Source organism: Labeo rohita, chromosome 21 (genome assembly GCF_022985175.1).
Source record: "Labeo rohita strain BAU-BD-2019 chromosome 21, IGBB_LRoh.1.0, whole genome shotgun sequence".
Taxonomy (NCBI): domain Eukaryota; kingdom Metazoa; phylum Chordata; class Actinopteri; order Cypriniformes; family Cyprinidae; genus Labeo; species Labeo rohita.
In genome coordinates, this window is record NC_066889.1 from 17,382,935 (window position 1) to 17,409,976 (window position 27,042).

Here is a 27,042-nt window from a genome sequence, read left to right on the forward strand (position 1 = left end):
TCTGATAGATAGATAGATAGATAAATAGATAGATAGATAGATAGATAGATAGATAGATAGATAGATAGATAGATAGATAGATATAGATAGCAAGGATGCTTTCAATTAATTAAAAGTGATGATAAACACATTTATAACGTTATAGCATATTTCTATTTCAGATAAATGCTGTTCTTCTGAACTTTCTATTCATCAAAGAAACCTGAAAAAAATCTACTCCGCTGTTTTCAACATAATAATAATAATAATAATAATAATAATAATAGTAATAAAAGTTTTTTGAGCAGCAAATCAGAATATTAGAATGATTTCTGAGGGATCATGTGACTGGAGTAATGATGCTAAAAATTCATTTAAAATTACAGGAATAAATTACATTTTAAAACATATTCAAATAGAAAACAGTTATTTTAAATAGTAAAAATATTTCAAAATTTTACTGTCTATACTTTGGATCAAATAAATGCAGGCTTGGTGAGAAGAAGAGACCTTTACAAACATTAAAAATCTTACTGTTCAGAAACTTTTGACTGGTAGTGAGGTTTTTATTTGATGGCTCTTTCTCATATCAATTCTTGTTAGATAACTTAAAAAACCTTAAAAATTCAGAAATGCTTATCTTTTGAAAATTAGCTAATTTAATTGCATCAAAACAAAACACAGTTCTATAAAACATATAAAGTGTACAAAAAAAGGTGTACAAAATGAAATAAAAAAGTATTGTTTGAGATCCAAAGCACAAAAACACATAGTCACATAGAAAGAAATCCAATAACTAAAAAATAACTCCTTGTATAACATACAACACTCAACGTTTTTACATTCACACACCTTATGTAATTACCTCCCGCCCAGTATAACAAAATATTTTACTTTCTTTTCCATCTCTGACTTGAAATGTGTGACAATCTGTAGTCCATTCTCAACTTTCCACACCATATCTGTCAAAGTGGCGCAGAATAACGCACAGCTCTAGTTCAACCGTGCCCATGCCAACCGTGTGGAGTCTGTATCTGTCCGCGCCACTGTAAATAAGATCTGGCGAGCGCAGCTGCGGACCTCCTCCGACAAACATCTCAGCAAGTTGATCCTGCCAGGATCCCAGCGGTCGCCATGTCACGCACTGCAGGCGATGCTGTCCTGGGCTTGATGGTACGTGGATATAACCATAACCATACAGCTGGCATCGCCCAAAAGAGTCCTGGTGCCACACTTGGAGATGAAGCTTTGGCCATCCTAAAGGTAGAAAACACATTCTATATATTAAATCATTCTTAAAGTCACTCAGCAAATTTAAAACATACAACAAATACCTTGTAGGCCCTTAGTAGTGTAGTGCAAATCAATGGGATGACTCCAGTATGCCATGTCCCCTGTTTGAGGCATGTCCACTTGAGTCTGGCCTTCCTTCAGACCAGAAAGAAGTCTCCATGCTCCTCCTGAATGGCATAAAGTGAAAAAGGTTTTTAGTACTTCATATTAAAGCAAACTTTGGGAGGTCAAAAATGAAAATAAAAGTTCATAAAACAAAAAAATATATAAAATACTTTACAACAATAATTGTCTATAAGACCAGCCTTTTTTTGGTCACCACATTACAAAGCCCCTAAGTGAATATGGAGATGGAAAGAAATATATGAGATGGGAGGAAACATTTTATTTTAATGTTTTTACATTCTCTCACAAAATATTTGTTCTTTTTGAAAAAAAAAAATGTGTTCAACCAAGAAACGTTGTGTTCTCTCACAAAGCTATTGTGTTCCCAAAAGACTTTGTGCTCTCTTGCATAAGTATTGCTATTATTATTATTATCATTATTATATATTATTAGTAGTACCACCATGAAAGTTTTGAGAGTGAATGCACAAATTTTAAAAGTGAACACAAAGGTTTTTTTTTTTTTTTTGAGAACACAAGAATAATTATTAAATAATAATTAGATATTATTAGAATAATTATTAAAACACGACTTTGCATGCAAACATTTTCCATCTATTTTTTGTTTTATTATCACAACATCACTTAAAAAATGTACAGAAAATTTACTCACCCCCTTGTCATCCAAGATGTTTGTGTCTTTCTTTCATCAGTAGTACAGAAATTATGTTTCTTGAGGAAAACATTCCAGAATTTCTCTTCATATAGTGAACCTTCAATGGTGCTCCCAAATGTGAGCTTCCAAAATGCAGTTTAAATGCAGCTTCAAATGGCTCTAAACGATCCCTGCCGAGGAAGAAGGGTCTTACCTAGCAAAACGATCAGTCATTTTCAAAACAAATTGACAATTTATATACTTTTTAACCTCAAATGCTCGTCTTGTCTCGTCTCAGCGATGTGCATGCGTAGTCTGTGTAATCCGGGTCAATACAGTTAGGGTAAAGTCGTCCTACATCGCTGTTTTGCCTTTTTTTGTAAAGGGCGTCTGTTGTTCTTTGCATGTTCACTTTGTAAACACTGGGTTGGTACTTCTGCAGCGATGCAGGACGATTTTGAAGTTGGGGTAGAAAACGAGATGGGAGTTTTTCGACATATCCTAACTGTATTGACCATATTGACCCAGAAAAAAACAGAGTTCACGCAGAACTACACAAGACGAGCGTTTGAGGTCAAAAAGTATATAAACTGTCAATTTGTTTTGAAAAATGACCGATCGCTTTACTAGATAAGACCCTTCTTCCTTGGCTGGGATCATTTAGAGCCCTTTGAAGCTGCGTTTAAACTGCATTTTGGAAGTTCAGACTTGGGGGCACCATTTAAGTCCATTATATGGAGAAAAATCCTGAAATTTTTTTCTCAAGAAACATAATTTTTTATCGACTGAAGAAAGACACAAACATCTTGGATGACAAGGGAGTGAGTAAATTATCTCCATTAAACTTTACTTTTTAACACAGTATAGTCAAACCGAAAATTATTCAGACACCAGATATATTTTTTTAGTGGGTGCAGGACACTATAGTTAATTTATGTAAGTGAGGATAGCAAAATAAAGTAAACTAACATATTACACCAAATTACAAAATTATTCAGACACTTTGACCTGACCATGTTTTGCTTTAGTGTTTTTTTTTTCTTTAATTGTTAATGCGACCTTTTTACACCACAGACTGTTTTGTTCAGTTCAAGCATTGCTTGGTGATCGGTCAACAGAGTATTGATAGTTCTGTAAATATTGTCATACTAACAGTTGTCTGAATTTTTGGTTGATTGTAATCCATTAAATACCTTTCTAACATTATCAAGACAAAACTGTTCTGACACAACAGTTTTTGTCATATTTCATTACCATTTTCTAAACTATTCCAAAAAAAAACTGTGATAATGTAAGAAATGTTGAAGGCGTCTTAATAAATTTTGGTTTGACTGTAAAATTTCACAATAAAACCAATAAAGGTCACCTGTGTGTACACCCCATTTGCAGAATAGGCTGTTTTGTGGGAATCCAGTGGCCCCAATGATTTGTCCAATTATATGCAATTCTGCCATAGGAGTCCTGAAATATTATGTAGTATGTTAGTTATCACATTCATCTCTTCATTGGCTATTTAACGAATTTCATACACTGCATTAGCATATCCATATCCACTCTTCATATATTTTCTGATATATTTTCATTTTTTCAACATATCTACATGGTTTACTTTTCATACTATAACGTTATAGTTTTTCATTGATACACTTCATAAACCTCATACTTCTCAGTTATAAATACACTTTAAAACTCGTTACAGGTTCTTTAGGTGCACTTAAACATAAAGAACGGTTTTAGTTTTCAGTCTAGTCTTTCTACAGATGTCTAACGTTAACCTGGTAACTAGTGTAAGTTAAATTAAAACCAGCAGATCGCTAACGATATCTAGTTAGCAAACCACTCGTTTCACAACTCCATTAACAAAGAACAGTTACAATTGACACGCGTACCTCAATCACCACAATCGAGTCATTGATCGGCAATGCTAGTAAAATGAGCAATAACGCTAATCCAGTAAACTTGTTCTCTGTTTACAGCGCCTTCCTGTCGTCAGGGATGATTTCCTTAGCAACTCACTTCCTCGTGCTGTGTGTGTGGATATTTTTAGTTTGACAAGGTTTGTGGCTGCCATCTGGCGACACGTGCTTGTGTTGCATTGCAAACAAAGAGGAAGGAAGAGGCCCCGCAGAGACTGAAGCGTTCTCATTCAGAATGTATGTCGATCGAATGTAGCCTAAAATATGACTGTCTTTCAAAAATAGAAACACTGTTCCTTCCCTTTATACAAAACATATTTGTATTTCAGTGTGTAACAAGCACTTGAAAGTTGTTAGAATATATTGCTTTTTGTTAGATAGTTTGTTATTTTCTTATATGGAAGTCACATTAAACTAAATTTTTATGAATGCTAGTAAGTTATTTAGCTTACACTACAGCTACGTCATCAAATGATTATTACACTTCGAGTATAGATATTTTTCTCACAAAAACACATCGATTCACTGTGGGAGGCCTTTGTTCACCCCATGTGACAGGCCCGTAGCCAGGGGGGGGGTTCGGGTGGTTCGAACGACCCACCCCATCCAGTCAAAGGTCCGGAATTTATGTACGTTTTTTTAAATAAACAAGTGTTCTTTTAAATAACAACGCACTTTTAAAGCCATAAAAAGTATTAAATACCTTAATAAGTATAAGAAAAGTCTTAATTATAATTTCAAGAGGTCTTAAATTTGGGGACGGAAAGACAAAAATAGCGTTATGGATTAAATGTGCTAGTCGTTTGAAGCGAACCACACGGACCGTTTATCCGCTCGGATCACAGTTCACAAAGCAGCAGAGCGCAAGTTTACTAGAGCAGAAGCGTTTACTCGCGAGCACTAAACAGCGCTGTGAGAACCGGAGTGAAGTGCTTGAATTCGGTGAAGAACACAATGACATGGCGATTTAAACAGATGAAACAGCGCTGACAAACAGGAGAAACACTGTGCGCAACGATAGTCAGAATCATTTAATATGGATTATTTTTACTGTAACACTGACTGGTATTGCGGCATAATTGTGGGACATATCGAACTGTTATATTATTATGTATACATGTATTAAATCTATTAAAGGAGTAATGGAATATAATTACAGTATTTTGTGATTAATAGCGTTTGTGCATTAATACTAAGATCACTGTTCTTCATACAAACACCTAGAACCCATGTAGTTCATTTTTATACCATGGTATTGAGGTGAATAATTATTATTAATAATTTCATCATACAAAAATAAGGTGGTTGTCGGCGCCGATGGCCTTGTGTGCAGCGTGCTCCGCGCTTCCCGTGTTCGAGTCCCGACTCGGGGACCCTTCCCGCCGTCCATATCACTTCCTGTCCTTTCTGATCTGTCCTGTCCATAATAAAGTTTTTTAAAAAAATAAGGTTGTTACAATTTTAACAGATGTTACTGTTTTTGATAATGAACATTATCTGAGCTGTAAATCAGGATATCAGTTTAACATATTACTAGACAGCTTTTTCCATATTAATTCTATTTCTGCAGGTCTTTAATATATATATATGTATATATATATAATTTATTATTATTTTTTTTTTTCTGCATAAAATTCCTTTCTTGATATTTGTATTTTGAAAAGGAGGAAAGACTGCACAGGGCTCAGAGGTTGAAAGGGGCCCAGAATGGGGGCTCAGAAAACTCAGTGGAAGGGTGTAGCATGGGTCAAGGAAGAACACAGTATATTCTCATGCCCCCAGACCCCCCCTAGAGGGACACACATCCACCCACCATTTAGATATGTGTCAGTACAAAGAATCTGTGATTTTATTGCATTAAAAATGTCATTCATTTAATTAAATTACTTATTGCTTTAGGTATTTGTGTATATTTACTGAACAAGGCGATATCTTGGTAAGCAGTTTGACAACATTGTAGTAAATATTTCTGGTGAATCAAAAAATCATGCTTATTAAAATACCAGCACACATGATAATACAGCACAAATTGGTGCATGAGTAGTCAACAAAATGAAGTATTTGAACCTCATAGTTAAATACAAAATGAGTGGGAACTGAAAAAGGTCCACTTTTTGGAAAAAAAGAGAACCCCCCCTTCCGCTAGGCTGGCTACGGGCCTGTGTGAGGCACTTTTTATTATGGATGGATGGATGCACTTTATTGGACTAGTTTTGACCTGTTGAAGAGAAACATCCGCCTTTTGGCGAAGCTTGAAAGAGCAAGGACATTTTTTAATATAACTCCGATTGGATTCATCTGAAATAATGGAGTCATATATGCCTAGGATGGCTTGAGGGTGAGTAAATATTGGGCTAATTTTCATTTCTGGGTGAACTAATCATTTAAATATGGGTATTTTTCTTAAAAATGCATCAGTTTGCATCAGGAGTATTTATTAACCCCTGGAGATCATGTGTGGACCACTTTTTATGTTGAATGGGTGTACTTTATTGGTTTTCTTTTGGACTATTGTATATTAACACCCATTCACTGCCATTATACAGCTTAAAATAACTCAGATTCGTCTGAAAGAAAAAAGTCATATAAGTCATAGGATGGCTTGAGAGTAAATCATGGGGTAATTTTCATTTTTTGGGGTGAACTATCCCTTTAATGACATAGTTTGGTTCCTCCACTAAATATTTTGTCAATACTAAGTTATTTCCAAATTTACTGAAGCAGAAAAGCATTTATTAGGGATGCATACAGTGCTAGCTATGGGTGATATTTTGGCCTAAATTCAGCAACTTATATAATAGCTCCACTCAATATCTACTTAATAACCAGTTATAATGTTATGCAACATTACACTGTACATTTGTATTTTGTTAGACAAATGAAGAATAAAATACGGTTTAAGTCAGAAGTTTACATACACCTTGCAGATCCATTTTTTCACACTGAGGACAACTGAGGGAGTCATATGCAACTACTGGATGGAAGAACCATGCGTTAAGAGCCAGGGGTGTTAACTTTTGGACAGAATGAAGATGTGTACATTTTTCTTATTTTGCCTAAAAATCTTTTTTTTTTTTTTTTTTCATTTAGCACTGCACTTCAGAAGCTACAGATAATTACATGTTTCCTAGAGGACAAAATAAGTTACATTTACCCTGATCTTCAAATTCAAAAAGTTTGAATGCATTGTGTTTCCTTCATCAGTGAGCATTTGAACCTTCTGTAAGAGTTGCATATGAGTTCCCCTGTTGTCCCCAGTGTGAAAAAATGAATCTTACAATCATACAGTCATTGTTGGAAAGGGTTCAAATTAGTGGTGTCAACTGATTAAAAAATTAACTAATTAATCACACATTTGTTCTGAAATTAATCGCGATTAATCCTACCTGACAGTTTTTAATTATACTTTTATATTGCAATTATGTCACATTCAAATTAATGTAGATACAATATAAAGAAAGTATATTTTTAATATTTTTTTAATGCCATCTTTTTTAGGCATCACTGATACCAACTGATGTCTCTATGATTTTTCCCCCTAATATTTAACCACTGACTATAGCCATTCAGCATTACTGTGTAATTGAGTGTTATCACTTTAACATTTATTAAACATTTAAAAAAAAAACTTCTAATTTAAGTGAACTTAAAACAATCTTCACATAAACCTATTATAATAAATGTTATATAGCATTACCAAGGTATCCACCTCAGGTAGACATCAATGCCACATCTCAACCCCTAGAGACCAAATTTGTACAAACACACAGACAAATACTAAATATTTAATGAGACTCATAATGAAAACACAAGGGACTGTGTGAGTTATTTCTGATGTAACCAAGATTGACAAGATGTGGTTATGAGAGTTCAGATCAACACAGTAAGTGCATATCCTGTTTTTACACACAAATAAAACTAAAACAAAAATAAAAGACTTTAAAAAGTCTCTCACACACACAACAGGTGTGAGAGTCAGCAGTCAGGCCACTTCCAAATCAAAAATTTACAGATAATTTACTCACCCCCTTGTCATCCAAGATCCTCATGGCTTTGTTTCTTCAGTTGTAAAGAAATTATGTTTTTTGAGGAAAACATGTCAGGATTCCTCTCCATATAATGGACTATGGTGCCTCTGAGTTTGAACTTCCAAAAATGCAGTTTAAATGCAGCTTCAAAGGGCTCTAAACAATCCCAGTCATGGAAGAAGGGTCTTATTTAGCGAAACAATCAGTTATTTTCTAAAAAAATTGTAATGTATATACTTTTTAACCTCAAATGCTTGTCTAGCTCTGTGAGAACTCTCTGTATTCTGATTCTACATCGCTGTTTTACTTTTTTTTTGTGTAAAGGGCATTTGACCTTCTTTGCACATTCACTTTGTAAACACTGGTTGGTGTAGTTGGAGAAGAAAATGAGATGGGACTTTTTTGACATACCTTTACTGTCTTGCACCAGAATACACTGAGTTCACGCAGAGCTAGGCAAGATGAGCGTTTGAGGTTAAAAAGTGTGTATATATATATATATATATTTTTTTTTTTTTTTCAGAAAATAACAAATCATTTCACTAGATAGGATTCTTATTGCTTGAGTGGGAATATTTAAAGCCCTTTGAAGCTGCATTTAAACTGCATTTTGGAAGTTCAAACTCAGGGGCACCATAGAAGTCCACTATATGGAGAGAAATCCTTAAAGTGCTCCTATTATGCCATTTTAAAGGTTGCTAATATTGTTGTTTTATGAGACTCCAAAAACAGGTTTACATGTATGCAAGGTCAAAAAACACTTTAGTTTTCTCCAAAAATAGATTTCATTTTACCTCATTTCTAAATGATTCGTAAACGACTCGTGCAAAGCAGTTTGAAGAATCAGTCTCTCTAAACCCCTCCTTTCCGTGAGCCCTCACTGCTGTGATTGGTCAGATGATGCAGTCTTTTATGATTGGTCTACCGCATACAGCGCGTGTCGGCCCATTGCCATAACTGAATGACAGCCCTGGATACTTGTCAATACATAGAAAAGATGGCATCGATTTTACTTACCAGTTCAAACCAGAGTCTGACGATGAAACGGCTGAAGTGGCTGATCGACAAGTTAGCACGGTCTACCATGGAAAGTGCTCAAAATTTGCTTATGTAAGCGAACCGGGCACACCTCTATGTTGTAAACTTCAACATTGTATAATGCGATAAGGTGGCTTTCACACCAAACGCGGAAAGCGCTGCACTGGCCACTAGGTTCAGTGCAGCCCTGCAGAGCGCAGCGGCAAACTTTCAACTCATTTGAACTTTGACGCACCTTGCGTGCTCCACTGTGTGTGCACTTGGGTTGCGGCAGAAGCAATTTAAATGAATGGGTTTCATAGCCCAGCGTTTTCTGCATTCGGTGTGAAAGCTGCGCTTCGTACGCCATCTTGTATCATTACTCCAATTAATGAGACAGACAGACAGTCAAGCTGCATCAATCACAAATTTTTAGACTACAGTGGGTCCACAGCTGAACAACAGAACTACACAAGCGTGAGTTAGCCGGTTAGCAAGACGTGTGCAGGGTTGTTACACAACATAACATACACAACTACGTATTTTGAAAGATCGCTAGAAAATACAATGTTTGTAGATTCATCTTTTGGAAGTGAATATAAAACAAATTTACTCACAGCATAGGATACAGCGTCTTCTGTATAATGTAAGTGAAATGTGACATAAACCACATGGAAATTTTACTGTGTTTGTGGGCGGGCAAGTTGTTCGCAACATAGAACGTGGGCGGACATTATGCAAATGTGTTACTTCGTGACGTATGGCCGTAACAGAAAAAGATTCGAATTCCTGACGACTCATTCAGGCGACTGTGATCCGACTCTTTTTTTTTGTATAGACAATAACTTTATTTATGGTGCATTGTCTGCTTCACAACTTTGCAGATAGTTTATGTTCACATACAGCTACATGACACACTGCATGAAAGGTCAAATTTGAAAAGGCATTATAGGAGCACTTTAAATGTTTTCCTCAAAAAACATAATTTATTTACGACTGAAGAAAGAAAGGCATGAACATCTTGGATGACAAGATGAGTACATTATTTGTAAATTTTTGTTCTGGAAGTGAACTACTCTTTTAGCTACATGCACCAGAAGAAGGAGGCCTGCAGGAGGACTGTTGAGGGCCAGACACTGTTCTGAGGCCTAAAACAAGCCCATCTAGTAACTGAACGCACTTCTGTTGACCTTGTCACTCCAAATGCAAATATTTAGTGCAAATGAGATTTTTAATCAAATCAATACATTTATATGGACTTATTCATATTGGAAATCGAAATGTGAGGTCTCAAAGTGGGAGGATTTTTTAAACAAATAACAATAATCCATAAAACTATGACTATGCTCAGAACAGCTCAGTCTGTACATTAGCAAAATGCATTTGTGCTATTGCTAGCTATCTAGCTACCTCTCTAGGTTTAAGTTAAAGTTTTAATGGTTTTATGAAGTTAGTTAGGTTTCAGAAACACAGTATTTGTGTGGGTTTATAGTTTATTTAATATAAAGATTTAGAAATCTCTTTATGAGGACTCAAATGGAATGAGTTCACAATGCTAAATCAGTTCCCTTTTAATTTTTTTTTACTTAAATGTTTTAATGCAATTAGTTTCTCAAATACTGAAAACTGCTATGTACTTCATACTATTAGTCAGGCACTACAAAGCTTATTGCTTGTCTTTTCCACAGGCATTTAGACAAGCACACAAACCAGCCACTGGGAATCCATACGTAGTTCATGACAGCTACTTTACTGTGATATTAAAAGTGGGATGTTCTCTGATCATTGTCTGTGCCTTCAACAACAGCAGTGAAACAAACTTGGAGATTTGCTGTTACAAGGACTTTGCAGTATTATTCAGTGTTGTATAACAGCATCTTTCATCATTTTGATTATGTCTGCTTTGAATGATTCTTCATCTAACATCACTCAGACTGTACTGCCGGCGCATCAAGATTTGAAAACATTTTTGACGGTGTCCACATGTGTAATTTTCCTCTATGTCAACGGGGTCATGATCTTCACCTTGAGGAAAAAGACTGTTTTTCAGGAGGCGTCCCGCTATATTTTGTTTGGACACATGCTTTGGCTTGATACGCTTAATCTTGTAATGAGTGTAGTTTTGTTTGTGTGCGCTCTTTGTAGGCTTTTGGTTTTGAAAATTGTCTGCCTTGTGCTTCTAGTAGCTGCAACAGCTCTCTATCAGGCCTCTACCTTGAATCTGGCTTTAATGTCACTGGAGAGGTATGTGGCCATCTGTTTCCCTCTCAGACATGCACAAATCACCACTTATGGAAGAACTCAAGTGGCCATCAGTGTGGTTTGGATGTTAAGCTGGATTAAATCCCTGTCTGAGGTTATTGTCTTTTTTTCTTTTGATACCACAAACATAGCAATGAATTCATTTTGCTCAAGAACTACTTTTTTCAGGTTGCAGATCTATAGGAAAATTGATACAGCTTTCACAACTATATTTTTTGTGTCTGTGTGTTTTGTTGTTATCTTTACTTACGCCTCTATAGCATCTGTGGCTAAATCAGCCTCCTGTCATAAAACATCAGCCAAAAAAGCCAATAGCACTGTTCTGCTGCATCTAATACAGCTGAGTTTCTGTGCTGTATCCATTTTAGTTGAAGTCGTCCAGGAAGTAGTTTATGTTTACGCTGACTATATGACTTCATTAAATGTGATGTATTTTTGCTTTGTGGTGTTTCTGATTTTTCCAAGATGTTTAAGTCCTCTTATATATGGTCTGAGAGACCAGGCCTTCAGTTGTTTATTTAAATACTACTTCACATTTGGTTTCAAAAAAACAAACAGTTGTAATACAGAGATACATGTAGTATCAGGTGGTTGAGAAACCACCTGACGGCTATTGAAATGTTATATAAAATGCTTTAGGAAATAATGTTTTGCCACTACTTTTTCACTGTGTAACTGCAAAATCACAGTTACTATTGAGGTTCTTTTGCTTTTTTTTCTCTATTATGGCATATATGTAACATCAAATTGGGCTCAGAAGTAACAGCCTTTTTGAAATGTAAACAATAAGAAAAATAAAATACAGTGTGATTAGTACCACTTAATCAAACATTTCTTTTTTGCTAACATGATTATGTAGATATGAATTAATTCTATAAGCAATTTAAATGTGATTAATTCAGATACAGATTATAGATTTATTTTCACTGTTATATTTATTTATTTATTTATTTATTTATTTTTGTCCATTTTATCTTTATATTCTGATATTTCCTATATTTTGACAATACCTTTACAAACTATATTTTGCAGAAATCCTGTACAGTGAAACAACAGTGTGCAGCAGTTTATAAATATTTTATATATGTGACCATGGACCACAAAACCAGTCTTAGGTTGCACGGGTTTATTTGTAGCAATAGCCAATAATACATTGTAAGGGGTCAAAATTATAGATTTTCCTTTTATGCCAAAAATCATTAGGATATTAAGTAAAGATCATGTTCCATGAAGATATTATGTAAATTTCCTACCGTAAATATACCAAAACTTAATATTTGATTAGCAATATGCATTGCTAAGGACTTCATCTGGACAACTTTAAAGGCAGTCGTCTCAATATTTTGACCTTTTTGCACCATACATAAATGAAAAGCTGCCTGCCATACACAATGGAGAAGAGGGTCTCTGTAGAACAAAAGTGAGCTGATGGATGTTTTCAAACTGATAGGTGTTTTTAAATCCTGCAGTGAAAATCACACAATGAAAATTATGCCCCATACCTGACATCACCCCAGTGAATGAATACTTTGGCACTTAAAGCAATGTATGCCTGGTTTTTCTTTTCACTCTGAAATGGTTTTAAAATTATTCTGATAGTAATTCCGCAAAATTGTGGATTACTTTATGGCAGCAACAAACACATGTGCAGAGCCAGTCTTATTATTGGGAGGTCCACGGAGAACATGTACACTCTTAAAAATATAGGTGCTTCACGATGCCATAGAAAAACCCTTTTTGTCTAAATCAGTGGTTCTCAACTCCAGTCATTCAGGGCCTACTGCTCTGCACATTTTGAATGTTTCTGAATATTAATCTGACACACTCAGTTCAGTTCATCTTTCTCCTAATGAGCTGATGATCTGAATCAGGTGTGTTAAATGAGGGAGATATAAAAAATGTGCAGAGCAGTGGGCCTCGAGGACTGGAGTTGAGAGCCACTGGTCTAAATGGTTCCATAAAGAACCTTTAACATTTAAAGAACATTTCGGTTTCACAAAAGGTTCTTTGTGGTACAAGAAAGTTTAGATACTAAGAAGGTAAGAAAGAGATGATACTTTGAGGAACCTTTGACTGAATGGTTCTTTGTGGAACCAAAAATGGTTCTTCGATTGCATCGCTGTGGTAAACATTTATTTTTAAGTGTACATGCTGACTTTGATCAGGTGATTTGGCAACCAATCACAGCATTGACACCAGTGAATTTCTGTCAGAGTTGAGTCAATCGTTGTTTTTGAATCCCATAGAAATCAATGAGAATTGCAGTAAATGTAATCCTACCTGGCAAATATTGCCAGTTACTCCTCTTATAAAACAGAAATTTTTTCTGTTTAAACTGTGTAAAACAGATAAATCCAAAATTAATGTTTAATAGTAAACAAGTTGAAGATTTTTCAATAGGCTGTCGATTTATTAAAGAGCAGGTCACATGGGTCAGGAATATGGACCTGTTTTGTAGTATTTTCGCCCTTGTTTCTGTTCCTGTGTGCCCTTATTTAGTCATCTTCCTGTTCTTGTTTTGTCTGATTAGTTATTCTGTGCACCTGTGTTCCCCTGATTTACCCCATGTATTTTAGTTCCAGTCTGTGTGTTTTGTTCTTTGTCGGGTCTGCAATGTGATGTACATGTGTCTTCTCTCGTTCCTGGTGTGGATTACTCCTTATGTTTTGGATTTATTAAAGACTCTTTTGCTTATCCTCATCTCCGTCATTCCTTCCTGCACAGTTCATGACAGTAGACCCGACCAAAGCAAAAGGAAAAAAGTTTATTTTAGTTTTTCCCCTCCATTTTGTTTCTGTTTTATTCTGTGACTTTGTTTACGTCGTTCCATATGGATCCCCTCACCCGCCCTGAATACCTCTTCCTCCTCCTCGAGGGCCATACCAGACTGTTCCTGGTCTTCGCAAGTCTCACCAGCTACCCGGGCGACACACTCTATGTGTTCTACAATGCCAGTTTGAACACCGCATGCAGAGTGCTGTCGTTCGAGGATGGTCCTCGAGCGAATTTCACCACCTTTGTGGAGTGGACACTGGTGAGAAACGGATCTCCGTTCCCCACCTGTTCCCAAGAGAATCTCACCAGTTCCACTCCTGACCCAGTGCCCAACCCACCACCTCCCTGCGGTGCAGAGCATAAGCCCGAGCCCGCCGATGATGGTGAGCCAGAGCCAGACTGACGAGTCATCGTCACAAGGAGCGACAAAGCTGAGGACCGCCGCAGAGCAGGTGCAAGAGCAGGCAACCATGCCCGCCACATGAGGGTGAAAGCCGTGGCCAGTGAGATCGTGGTGAGGATTTTTACCCATTGCAACATGGCTGAGGATGAGCTTTTAATGGATCTGGGTAAGGAAAGCGGAGGGGGATCTTATAGACTGGTATGCTGACCTGCCCCCTCTCCTTCCTCATTCTTCGGAGCCCTCTCTCAACCCTGTTTCCAATTTAAGCCCAGAGAGGGCTCCTGTTTTCAAGTCAAGCCCAAAGAGAGACTCTGTTCCCAAGTCCAGCCCAGAGAGGGCTCCTATTTCCAAGTCCAACCCAAAGAGAGACTCTGTTCCTATGTCCTGTCATGAAAGGGTTTCTGTTCCCGAGGGCAGCCCAGAGAGCCCGGAGGCTCACAAATGCCCACTCTCCACCCTGGACTCTGTTCGTTGTCCTTCTCCCGAGTATCCATTCTCCTCCCGAGCCCAGTCCAGAGAGGGCTCCTGTTTCCACGTCCAGCCCAGACAGGGCTCCTGTTCTGAAGTCCAGCAAAGAGAGGGCTTCAGTTCCCAATTCCGACCAAAGGATGACTGTTGTTCCCACAGGGCTATAGGTCTCCAGTCGTAGGAGCCAGCTCGAGTGCAGAGGCCAAGGCCACAGAGGCTGCCCCGCCATGGCCCCCTGAACTGCTGGTTCTGCCATGGCTCCCCGAACAGACGTGTCCACCATGGCTCCCTGGACTGCCTGGTTCGCCATGACTCCCTGAGCTGTCTGCTCTGCCATGGCCCCCTGAACTGCCACTTTTCTGTTCCTTGGTTCCCTTGTCCTGTTTTAATATCAGCTCGTTTTTTTGCAAGTCTTCATGTGTTCCTGCCTGCCCTGTATTCCCTTTGGTTTTGTTCAATAAAAGACTGTTGTTTAAGTTGAACCACGTTCTCCTCATTCCTTGTTCTCATGCTGTAGCAGCTAACCATGGCACTAATTACATTAGCACATGCATTTGTGCTATTGCTAGCTATCTAGCTACCTAGCTAAGTTTAAGTTAAAGTTTTTAATGGTTTTATGAAGTTAGTTAAGTTTTAGCAACACAGTATTTGAGTGGGTTTATTGTTTATTTAATATAAAGAAATAGAAATCTCTTTATGAGGACTCAAATGGAATGAGTTTACAATACTAAATCAGGGAGGGCTTCTTTTTTCTTTTTTATTTAATTGTTTTAATGCAATTAGTTTTCTCAAAAACGGTAAATTGCTGTGTACTTTATACTATTTATCAGACATTTTGACAAAGCCCCTGGGAATTTCATACGTAGTCCATGACAGCTATTTTACAATGATATTAAAAGTGGGATGTTCTCTGATCATTGTCTGTGCTTTCAACAACAGCAGTGAAACAAACTTGGAGATTTGCTGTTACAAGAACTTTGCAGTAGTATTCAGTGTTGTATAACAGCATCTTTCATACTTTTGGTGATGTCTGCTTTGAATGATTCTTCATCTAACATCACTCAGCCTGTACTGCTGGCGCATCAAGATTTGAAAACGTTTTTGACGGTGTCCACATGTGTAATTTTCCTCTATGTCAATGGGGTCATGATCTTCACCTTGAAAAAAAAGACTGTTTTTCAGGAGGCATCCCGCTATATTTTGTTTGGACACATGCTTTGGGTTGATACACTTAATCTTGTAATGAGTGTAGTGTTGTTTGTGTGCGGCCTTTGTAGGCTTTTGCTTATAAAAATTGTCTGTCTTGTGCTTCTAGTAGCTGCAACAGCTCTCTATCAGGCCTCTACCTTGAATCTGGCTTTAATGTCACTGGAGAGGTATGTGGCCATCTGTTTCCCTCTCAGACATGCACAAATCACCACTTATGGAAGAACTCAAGTGGCCATCAGTGTGGTTTGGATGATAAGCTGGATTCAGTCCCTGTCTGAGATTATTGTCTTCTATTCTTTTGATACCACAAACATAGCAATGAATTCATTTTGCTCAAGAACTACTTTTTTCAGGCTGCAGATCTATAGGAAACTTGAAATAGCTTTCACAACTATATATTTTGTGTCTGTGTGTTTTGTTATTATCTTTACTTATGCCTCTATAGCATCTGTGGCTAAATCAGCCTCCTGTGATAAAACATCAGCCAAAAAAGCCAATAGCACTGTTCTGCTGCATCTAATACAGCTAAGTTTCTGTGCTGCATCTACTTTAGTTGGAGTTATCCAAGAAGTCATTTATGTTCACGCTGACTATATGACTTCATTAAATGTGATGTATTTTTGCTTTGTGGTATTTTTGATTTTTCCTAGATGCTTAAGTCCTCTTATATATGGTCTGAGAGACCAGGCCTTCAACTGTTTATTTAAATACTACTTTACATTTGGTTTCAAAAAGAAAAACAGTTGTAATACAGAGATACATGCAGTATCAGGTGGCTGAGAAACCACCTGATGGGTATTGATATGTTATCTAAAATGCTTTAGGAAATAATGTTTTATCACTACTATTTTACTGTGTAACTGCAAAACATGAACCTCTGTCTTTATACATTAAGCTACTGAAGTTCAGCCACACTTGAAGTGCAAGCATATTTAACAAATCTATTAAACCTGTCACAGTATATTCCAGTACACTGACCACAGACTTACAAAAAGTGTTTTGTAAGTGTTGTTTTTATTTATCATTGTTTTGCCCCCCCTTTTAGTCATGTGGCAAACACAATCACAGTTACTATTGAGTTGTTGTTTTTTTCGTTTTTTTTTGTTTTGTTTTGTTTTTTTTCTATTATGGCATATATGTAACATAAAATTGGGCTCAGATGTAACAGCCTTTTTGAAATGTAAACAATAAGAAAAATAAAATACAGTGTCATTAGTACCATTTAATCAAACATTTTTTTTTTGCTAACATGATTATGTAGATATGAATTTATTCTATAAGCAATTTGTTTGCGATTAATTCAAAAACAGATTCTAGATTTATTTTCACTGTTATATTTAATTTATTTTTGTCCATTTTCACTTTTATATTTTGACAATTATTTATTTATTTTACAATGCTAGCTTTATATTCTGCAGGAAACCTGTATAATTAAACTAATAAATGTGCAGCAATTTATAAATATTTTATATATGTGACCCTGGACCACAAAACCAGTCTGAAGTCACATGGGTATATTTGTAGCAGTGACTATACCAAAAATCATTAGGATATTAAGTAAAGATCATGTTCCGTGAAGATATTTTGTAAATTTTGTACCGTAAATATATCAAAACTTAATTTTTGATTAGTAATATGCATTGCTAAGAACTTCATCTGGACAACTTTAAAGGCAATTCAATATTTAATATTTTGACCTTTTTGCACCATGCATAAATGGAAAGCTGCCTGCCATACACAATGGAGAAGAGGGTCTCTGTAGAACAAAAGTGGGCTTTTCTAAACTGATGGGTGTTTCTAAATCATGCAGTGAAAATCACACAGTGAAAATGATGCCTCATACCTGAGATCAACCCAATGAATGAATAAAGTTTCACTTAAAGCAATGTATGTATGTTTTTTGTTTGTTTGTTTGTTTTGTTTTTTGTTTGTTTTTTTACCCAGAAATAGTTTTTTTTAATTATTCTGATATAGTAATTCCGCAAAATGCCGGATTATTTTATGGCAGCAACAAACAACAAATTGTAAACACTTAACAAAACAATAATACATACATTGGATACATTAGCCGAGTGCTAACATGACTAACTGATGAAACAACACAGTTTATAAACCAAAATCTACTGTCTTTATTATTAAACATAGTAATCTAAACAATGATGGTCTACGTTAATTGACACGTTCTTACGAAATAGTGGGTTCACAGTGAATTTTCAGAACTATTTCAGTAAGACAGTAATATTGTGCTTTACCTAGAAACCCAAAGCTGCATTAGTTATACATCACATATTAGCACAAAAATCTAGATTTTTTTTGAGCATTCAATTGAAAACGTATTGAAAAGTATATACTTATAGGTTGTGGTTCGGAGATGCTTGTTGGTCCAAATAAAGACATAAATAAGGACAAGCATTTAGCAAATGATGCATTGAACTAGCCAAGATTAGAATAGCATTCCTCTGTAAAATGAAGAGCACACAAAAAAAGGTTTGAATTGTATTGCTGTGGCATTGTGGAAAAAAATGAATTTACAATTTTTTCACATCATGATTTTTCAGCAATGAAAACAAAAACTTGCTTTCACAGTACAGAACACAGTGTGTTCTTGATATGATGTAAACACACTAACTAGCAGAAGTGTTTGTGGGCAGGTCAGACTGTTCATATTTTGCGGGCAGGCGGGGATTATGCTAATATGTTACCTAATGACGTATATTGGTAACAGGCAGAAGATTCGAAAATATGATGACATTTTAAGGTGGTAAAGAGTCGACTCTTTCTTTGAGATACAATATGTTTATTTATCATGCACATTTTTGATTAAAGGGGTCATCGGATGCCCATTTTCCACAAGTTGATATGATTCTATAGGATCTTAATGAGAAGTCTATAATATACTTTGGTTAAAAATTCTCAATGGTAGTGTAAAACAACACCCTTTTTACCTTGCTAAAATCAGCTCTGCAAAAATCATCCTGTTCTGATTGAGGTTGCTTTAAATGTTAATGAGCTCTGCTCACCCCGTCCCTCTCTTCTCTCTGTGGAGTGACGAGCTTGTTTACTTTAGCCGCATTTAGCCACGTTTAGCCGCTAAACTTCCTAACTAGCACGTTATTAGGAAAGGCAATCACAAAAATTCATAAAAAAACCCTTATACTCACTTCTGCTGTAAGTGAAGCTGGATCACAAATGATTTGTGCAAACATAGACAGATATATGTATATCGGGAGGCACATTCCCTTTACAAACAAACGTAATCTACTGCATCTTCAGAAGCTCAGATGTCGGGAGTAAATGACAACCACTATGTTCATTATCACATCCAGCAACACAACACCTCAATCGCTCAATCAGAGATATTCTCTTCTAACTTACATCCCTGCTCTGACATCGAAACAATGGCCGTCGGACTGTTACAGCTGATTTAACACACATTAATGTTCAAACAACATGTAAAAGTGAACTTTGCATCCGATGACCCCTTTAACAGCTTTGCAGACTGTTTACACTGAAGGATACCTACGTTACAAACTGCAAAAAGGATATTTTTCCATATGACCTGCTCTTTTACATTGACTGCCATTATAAAGCTTGGAAGAGCCAGGACATTTTTTAATATAACTCATCTGAAAGACAAGTCATATACACCTATGATGGCTTGAGGGTGAGTAAATCATGGGGTAATTTTCATTTTTGGGTGAACTATCCCTTTATTCACATAATTTGTCTCCTCCACTAAATATTATGTCAAAAGTAAAGTTTTTAAATGTTTGCTGAATCAGAAAAGCTCCCTTGTCCCTCCTGCTCTGCCTTGGTCTGCTGGCGACCATCCTGCGCCTCGTGACTCCACTCCTCCAGTTGCGCCTCATCCCTTCGTCCCTCCGTCAGGCTCCTTCATCCCTTCGGCTTCACCTTGGTCATCTGTCAGTCCGGCTCCTCCGCGGCTTGTTGGATCCACGCCTCCGCGTTGGTCACCGGAGTCATTAGTTCCACCTCGGCCCTCCGGTTCCTCATTGTCACCCTGGCTCATCAGCTCTCCGTCTCCGCCTGGCTCCTCCCTCCATTGACTCCACCGTGGGTTGTCATCATGGCTGAGACCTGGGTTCCACCTGGCTCCTCCTGCTCCAACTCCCTCCTGTCATCTCCCTTGCTCCTCCCTCTGTCTGGTCCGCCCTGGTTCCTCCTGTCATCTCCCTGGCTCCTCCTCTTTCCTTCTTGGCTCCCCCCTCCGTCATCTCCACCCTGGACTCTGTTCGCTGTCCTCCTCCCGGGTATCCGTCCTCCTCCCGAGCCCAGTCCAGAGAGGGCTCCTGTTTCCACGTCCAGCCCAGAGAGGGCTCCTGTTCCCAAGTCCAGCAAAGAGAGGCCTTCAGCTCCCAAGTCCGACCCAAGGATGACTGTTGTTCCCGCAGGGCTATAGGTCTCCAGTCGTAGGAGCCAGGCCGAGTGCAGAGGCCAAGGCCACAGAGGCTGCCCTGCCATGGCCCCCTGGATTGCCGGTTCTGCCATGGCTCCCCAATCAGCCTGGTCCGCGCCATGTCTTCCTGAGTTGTCTGCTCTGCCATGGCCCCCAGGACTGCCACTTCCGCCATGGCTCCCTGAGCTATCTGCTCCGCCATGGTCCCCTGGACTGCCGCTTTCGCCATGGCTGCCTGACCTGTCTGCTCCGCCATGGACCCCTGGACTGCCGCTTCTGCCATGGCTTTCTGGACAGCTGCTCCGCCATGGCTCCCTGGACTGCCTGCTCTATCATGGCTCCCTGAACTGCCTGCTCGGCCATGGTGCCCGGATCCGGTACCACCTTGGAGGCTTCCTGTCCCGCACAAGCCTGTCCTGAGAGGCCTCCAAAGCACCCACTCTCCCACCCCTCGATTGTATGTATGATTCTGAGAAAAGGACAATATGTCACGCCCATGGACTGTCTGTTTATTTTTATCCCCATGTGCTCCCAATGACCTAGTTTCTCCCTCTTATTAATTGTTTTCATTGAATTTAGGTGTCTCATTTATTACCTTGTAGAGTTGAGTATGTAAAGAGTGTTCTGTTCCTTGGTTCCCTCATCCTGTTTTAATGTCAGTTAGTTCTTTTGCAAGTCTCCATGTGTTTCTGCCTGCCCTGTATTCCCTTTGGTTTTGCTTTGGTTTTGACTGTTGTTTAAGTTGAACCACGTTCTCCTCATTCCTCATTCTTATGCTGAAGCAGCTAACCATGGCACTAATTACATTAGCATATGCATTTGTGCTATTGCTAGCTACCTAGCTAAGTTTAAGTTAAAGTTTTTAATGGTTTTATGAAGTTAGTTAAGTTTCAGCGACACAGTATTTGAGTGGGTTTATTTAATATAAAGAAACAGAAATCTCTTTATGAGGACTCAAATGGAATGAGTTTACAATACTAAATCAGGGAGGGCTTCTTTTTTTATTTTTAATTTAGTTGTTTTAATGCAATTTTTTTTCTCAAAAACTGTAAATATGTACTTTATACTGTTTGTCAGGCACTACAAGGTTTATTGCTTTTTTTTTCACAGTCATTTTGACAAGCACACAAACCAGCCACTGGGAATTTATACGTAGTCCATGACAGCTACTTTACAATGATATTAAAAGTGGGATGTTCTCTGATCATTGTCTGTGCCTTCAACAACAGCAGTGACACAAACTTGGAGATTTGCTGTTACAAGAACTGTGCAGTATTATTCGGTGTTGTATAACAGCATCTTTCATCCATTTGATGATGTCTAATTTGAATGATTCTTCATCTAACATCACTCAGACTATACTGCCGGCGCATCAAGATTTGAAAACATTTTTGAGTGTGTCCTCATGTGTTATTTTCTTCTATGTCAACGGGGTCATGATCTTCACCTTGAGGAAAAAGACTGTTTTTCAGGAGGCATCCCGCTATATTTTGTTTGGACACATGCTTTGGGTTGATACGCTTAATCTTTTAATAAGTGTAGTGCTGTTTGTGTGCGGTCTTTGTAGGCTTTTGGTTATGAAAATTGTCTGCCTTGTGCTTCTGGTAGCTGCAACAGCTCTCTATCAGGCCTCTACCTTGAATCTGGCTTTAATGTCACTGGAGAGGTATGTGGCCATCTGTTTCCCTCTCAGACATGCACAAATCACCACTTACGGAAGAACTCAAGTGGCCATCGGAGTGGTTTGGATGATAAGCTGGATTCAATCCCTGTTTGAGATTATTGTCTTCTTTTCTTTTGATACCACAAACATAGCAATGAATTCATTTTGCTCAAGAACTACTTTTTTCAGGTTGCAGATCTATAGGACATTTGATACAGCTTTCACAACTATATATTTTGTGTCTGTGTGTTTTGTTGTTATTTTTACTTATGCCTCTATAGCATCTGTGGCCAAATCAGCCTCCTGTGATAAAACATCAGCCAAAAAAGCCAATAGCACTGTTCTGCTGCATCTAATACAGCTGGGTCTCTGTGCTGCATCTATTTTAGTTGGAGTTATCCAAGATGTCATTTATGTTCACGCTGACTATATGACTTCATTAAATGTGATGTATTTTTGCTTTGTGGTGTTTTTGATTTTTCCTAGATGTTTAAGTCCTCTTATATATGGTCTGAGAGACCAGGCCTTCAGTTGTTTATTTAAATACTACTTCACATTTGGTTTCAAAAAGACAAACAGTTGTAATACAGAGAGACATGCAGTATCAGGTGGCTGAGAAACCACCTGATGGGTATTGATATGTTATCTAAAATGCTTTAGGAAATAATGTTTTGTCACTACTATTTCACTGTGTAACTGCAAAACATGAACCTCTGTCTTTATACATTGAGCTACTGAATTTCAGCCACACTTGAAGTGCAAGCATTAATATTTAACATACGATTTAACAAATCTATTAAACCTGTCACTGTGTTTCCCAGTACACTGACCACAGACTTACAAAAAGTGTTTTGTAAGTGATGTTTTTATTTGCCAATGTTTTGCCCCCCCTTTTAGTCATGTGGCAAACACAACACAGTTACTATTGAGGTTCTTTTGCTTTTTTTTCTCTATTATGGAAAATATGTAACATCAAATTGGGCTCAGAAGTAACAGCCTTTTTGAAATGTAAACAATAAGAAAAATAAAATACAATGTCATTTGTACCACTTAATCAAACATTTCTTTTTTTTGCTACCATGATTATGTAGATATGAATTTATTCTATAAGCAATTTGTATGCGATTAATTCAGATACAGATTATAGGTTTATTTTCACTGTTATATTTAATCTCTTTTTGTCCATTTTCACATTTATATTTTAACAATTTTGAAATTTTGAAATTTGAAAATATATTTTTCAATACTAGCTTTATATTCTGCAGGAAACCTGTACAATTAAACTAATAAATGTGCAGCAATTTATAAATATTTTATATATGTGACCCTTGACCATAAAACCAGTCTGAGATTGCATGGGTATATTTGTAACAATGAATATACCAAAAATCATTAGGATATTAAGTAAAGATCATGTTCCATGAAGATATTTTGTAAATTTCCTACCGTAAATCAACTTAATTTTTGTAATACGCTTTGCTAAGGACTTCATCTGGACAACTTTAAAGGCAATTTTCTAAATATTTTGACCTTTTTGCACCATGCATAAATAAAAAGATGCCTGCCATACACAATGGAGAAGAGGGTCTCTAAGTGAGCTTTTCTAAACTGATGGGTGTTTCTAAATCATGCAGTGAAAATTACACAGTAAAAATGATGCCCCATACCTGTCATCAACCCAATGAATGAACTAAATTATTCTGATATAGTAATTCCGCAAAATGCCGGATTATTTTATGGCAGCAACAAACACATGGGTCCAGCCAGAGATGTTCTTATTATGCCATAGAAGAACCCTTTTTGTCTAAATGGTTCCATAAAGAACCTTTACCATCTGAAGAACTATTCTGTTAAAAGGTTCTTGGTGGCACAAGTAGGTTCTTTAGATCACAAAAAGGAAAGCAATGGTACTTTAAAGAACCTTTGATCGAATGGTTCTTTGTGGAACCAAAAATGGCTATGGAGAACCTTTATTTTAAAGTGTAAATGCCGACTTGGATCAGGTGCTTTGGCAAGCAATTACATCACAGCATTGGCACCAGTAAATTTCTGTCAAAGTTGTATGAGAGTCAATCATTGTTTGTGGATACAATAAAATAGAATGAGAATTGCAGTAAATCTAATTATACCTGGCAAATGTTGCCTGTGACTCCTCTTATAAAACACTGTAATTTTCTCAGAATATACAATTAATACTACAAACATTTGTAGTAATGTATTTGTAATGATTTCGAAACAGCAGAAAGTAGCAGGGGTGTAAACTTTTGAATAGAATGAAGGTGTACATTTTTCTTATTTTGCCTAAATATCTTATAAATAACACTAACCAAGTGTATGTAGCCTTTAACAGGGTCATTTTATAACTTCAGCTATTATTTTTTCTTGTGGACTATATGTAAATGTCTTTATGTGAAATATCTTATTCAGGTCAGTACTAAATAAAAATAACAAGCATTTTGTATGATCCCTTTTATTTTTTTAAAATAATTAACATTTTGCAGATTCTACAAGGTGTATGTAAACTTTTGACTTCAACTGTATGTTCCCGTGCATGTCTGTCACTACACATGCCAACTTCTTAGAAAGACCCCATGAGATATCATGTTTATTTAATACTTTGATGTTTACACAGTGCACTCAATAACAGCATGTTCCAAACATAAAGTTCTTCTCCCTGTGGCCCAAAGTATACACCTCAGGTAGAGATCAATGCCACATCTCAAGCCCCCAGAGACCAAATTTGTTCAAACACACAGAACAAATAATAAATACTTAATGAGACTCATAATGAAACACAAGGGACTGTGTGAGTGGATTCTGATGTAACCTTCAAGATTGACATGATGTTGTTATGAGAGTTCAGATCAACACAGTAAGTGCTTATCCTATTTTCACACACAAATAAAACAAAAATAAAAGACTTCAAACAGTTTTCTCTCTCTCACACAACAGGTGGGAGTGCATATTTTGCTCCTACATCTTCTACTGTCACTACTAATTATAATAGTTAGATATTAGGCAAACAAAAGTTTAATCTTGCATAGTACATCAACAACAGTGATCTAAGTGCAGTCAACTTAACAACCTCACAAGTTAAAGAGCAAAATAACCACCTCAGCTGTATTGATTAGTACTGATTAGTACTGGTTTATTCATAAATGTCAGATCACTGTGGAAATACAACCAGAAGACAACAAGCTCAGCACTAAAAAGGGGTGAGGCAGCATAAGGTTGATAAAACAAGTCCATGTAGTGACTGAATGCATTTCTGTTGGCCTTGTCACTCCAAATATTCAGTGCAAATAAGATTTTGAATCAAAACGGTGCATTTATAAGGATCTATTCACACTGGAAATCAAAATTTGAGGTTAATTACATTAGCACGTGCATTTGTGCTACTGCTAGCAAGTTTTTAATGGTTTTATGGAATCTAATTTAATATTATAAAATGGATAGTTACTTAAGCTTAGCTGTTATAAATTCACTGTAAACCACGGCTTCTTGGGGCTTATTGCTTTATAATTAAACGGATAGTTCCTGTCCTTGATTCTGATTGGTTGAGCCGCATTCGAAGCTGTTGTAAATTACTCTACAAATATACACCTTTGTTTACTTTTGTGTGTTGCTTGGCAACCACTTTGTTCCAACCACAACTGTTTCTGAGATTCTACATTGTTTGGTGGAAGAATACTGTTTTTATTTATATGATTACATTTTATTTGCTCTGTTTTATTTTGTGAAACCTTGCTATGTATATGAAATAACCATTTTATAAAAGCAGTAAGCCCCGTGAAGCTGTGGTTTACAGTGAATTTATAACAGCTGTTATAAATTCACTGTAAACCATGGCTACTTGGGGCTTATTGCTTTACTGTAAAACGGATAGTTATTGTCCTTGATTCTGATTGGTTGAGCCGCATTTGAAGCTGTTGTAAATTATTCTACAAACATACACCTTAGTTTACTTTTGTGTGTTGCTTGGCAACCACTTTGTTGCAACCACAACTGTTTCTGAGGAACTACATTGTTTGGTGGAAGAATACTGTTTTTACGTATATCATTACACTTTATTTGCTCTGTTTTTATTTTGTGAAACCTTGCTATGTATATGGAATAACCATTTTATAAAAGCAATAAGCCCTATGAAGCTGTGGTTTACAGTGAATTTATAACAGCTTAGCTGTTGTAAATTCACTGTAAACCATGTCTTCTTGGGGCTTATTGCTTTATTATAAAACGGATAGTTATTGTCCTTGATTCTGATAGGTTGAGCCGCATTCGAAGCTGTTGTAAAATACTCTACAAACATACACCTTTGTTAACTTTTGTGTGTTGCTTGGCAACCACTTTGTTGCAACTACAACTGTTTATGAGGAACTACATTGTTGGGTGGAAGAATACTGTTTAAATACTCTGCTTCGCATTGTGCCTAAGAACCTTAGCTGTCATAAATTCACTGTAAACCACGACTTCTTGGGGGTTATTGCTAAGTTTCCCCAAATGGTTTGAATAAACATTTACTGAAAATGTACTCACTCTAAGGCCATCCAAGATATGATTTAGAGAAATTTAGCATCTCATCACTTGCTCACCAATGGATCCTCTATAGTGAATGGGTGCTGTCAGAGTTAAAACAGCTAATAAACAACGTTTATCACAATGATCCACACAACTCAGTTAATCAATGAACATCTTGCGAAGCAAAGAACTACATGTTTGTAATAAAAAAATATTTCTAAACAGTTTTAAACAAATTTGTTGATGGATTATTAAAGTTAAACGGATGGTTTACAGTTAAATGTCGTAATGATGGATTTGTTTACAAACACACAGCAAACACACACACACACAT

General features: G+C 37.0%; 4 protein-coding genes across 4 annotated transcripts; 3 read left to right on the forward strand and 1 right to left on the reverse strand.

The window, feature by feature from the left end:
- Window positions 1–749: 749 nt before the first annotated feature.
- b9d2 (B9 domain containing 2) lies at window positions 750–4,053 on the reverse strand. The gene is made up of 4 exons (XM_051092883.1): window positions 3,922–4,053; window positions 3,399–3,493; window positions 1,314–1,439; window positions 750–1,236 (listed from the first exon to the last, which is right to left on the reverse strand). The coding sequence occupies exons 2-4, from the start codon at window positions 3,484–3,486 to the stop codon at window positions 923–925; spliced, it is 528 nt and encodes a 175-aa protein (XP_050948840.1). The 5' UTR covers window positions 3,487–3,493; window positions 3,922–4,053; the 3' UTR covers window positions 750–922.
- A 6,834-nt stretch (window positions 4,054–10,887) lies between these two features.
- LOC127152147 (odorant receptor 131-2-like) lies at window positions 10,888–11,850 on the forward strand. The gene has a single exon (XM_051092650.1). The coding sequence runs from the start codon at window positions 10,888–10,890 to the stop codon at window positions 11,848–11,850; it is 963 nt and encodes a 320-aa protein (XP_050948607.1).
- A 4,077-nt stretch (window positions 11,851–15,927) lies between these two features.
- On the forward strand, window positions 15,928–16,890 carry LOC127152148 (odorant receptor 131-2-like). Its single transcript, XM_051092651.1, has one exon. It carries the CDS (start codon window positions 15,928–15,930, stop codon window positions 16,888–16,890), a length of 963 nt encoding a protein of 320 aa, XP_050948608.1.
- A 4,953-nt stretch (window positions 16,891–21,843) lies between these two features.
- On the forward strand, window positions 21,844–22,806 carry LOC127152149 (odorant receptor 131-2-like). The gene has a single exon (XM_051092652.1). It carries the CDS (start codon window positions 21,844–21,846, stop codon window positions 22,804–22,806), a length of 963 nt encoding a protein of 320 aa, XP_050948609.1.
- Window positions 22,807–27,042: the final 4,236 nt, after the last annotated feature.

What these genes read in the sequence shown, in the direction of transcription:
- b9d2 (XM_051092883.1), bottom strand. Translation starts at nt 3,486, where the DNA reads ATGGCAGAATTGCATATAATTGGACAAATCATTGGGGCCACTGGATTC. An exon ending in CAAATGGGGTGTACACACAG is followed by an intron (nt 1,440 to 3,398) that starts GTGACCTTTATT and finishes TATGCCATTCAG; the next exon opens with GAGGAGCATGGAGACTTCTT. An exon ending in CACTACTAAGGGCCTACAAG is followed by an intron (nt 1,237 to 1,313) that starts GTATTTGTTGTA and finishes TTCTACCTTTAG; the next exon opens with GATGGCCAAAGCTTCATCTC.
- LOC127152147 (XM_051092650.1), top strand. Translation starts at nt 10,888, where the DNA reads ATGTCTGCTTTGAATGATTCTTCATCTAACATCACTCAGACTGTACTG.
- LOC127152148 (XM_051092651.1), top strand. Translation starts at nt 15,928, where the DNA reads ATGTCTGCTTTGAATGATTCTTCATCTAACATCACTCAGCCTGTACTG.
- LOC127152149 (XM_051092652.1), top strand. Translation starts at nt 21,844, where the DNA reads ATGTCTAATTTGAATGATTCTTCATCTAACATCACTCAGACTATACTG.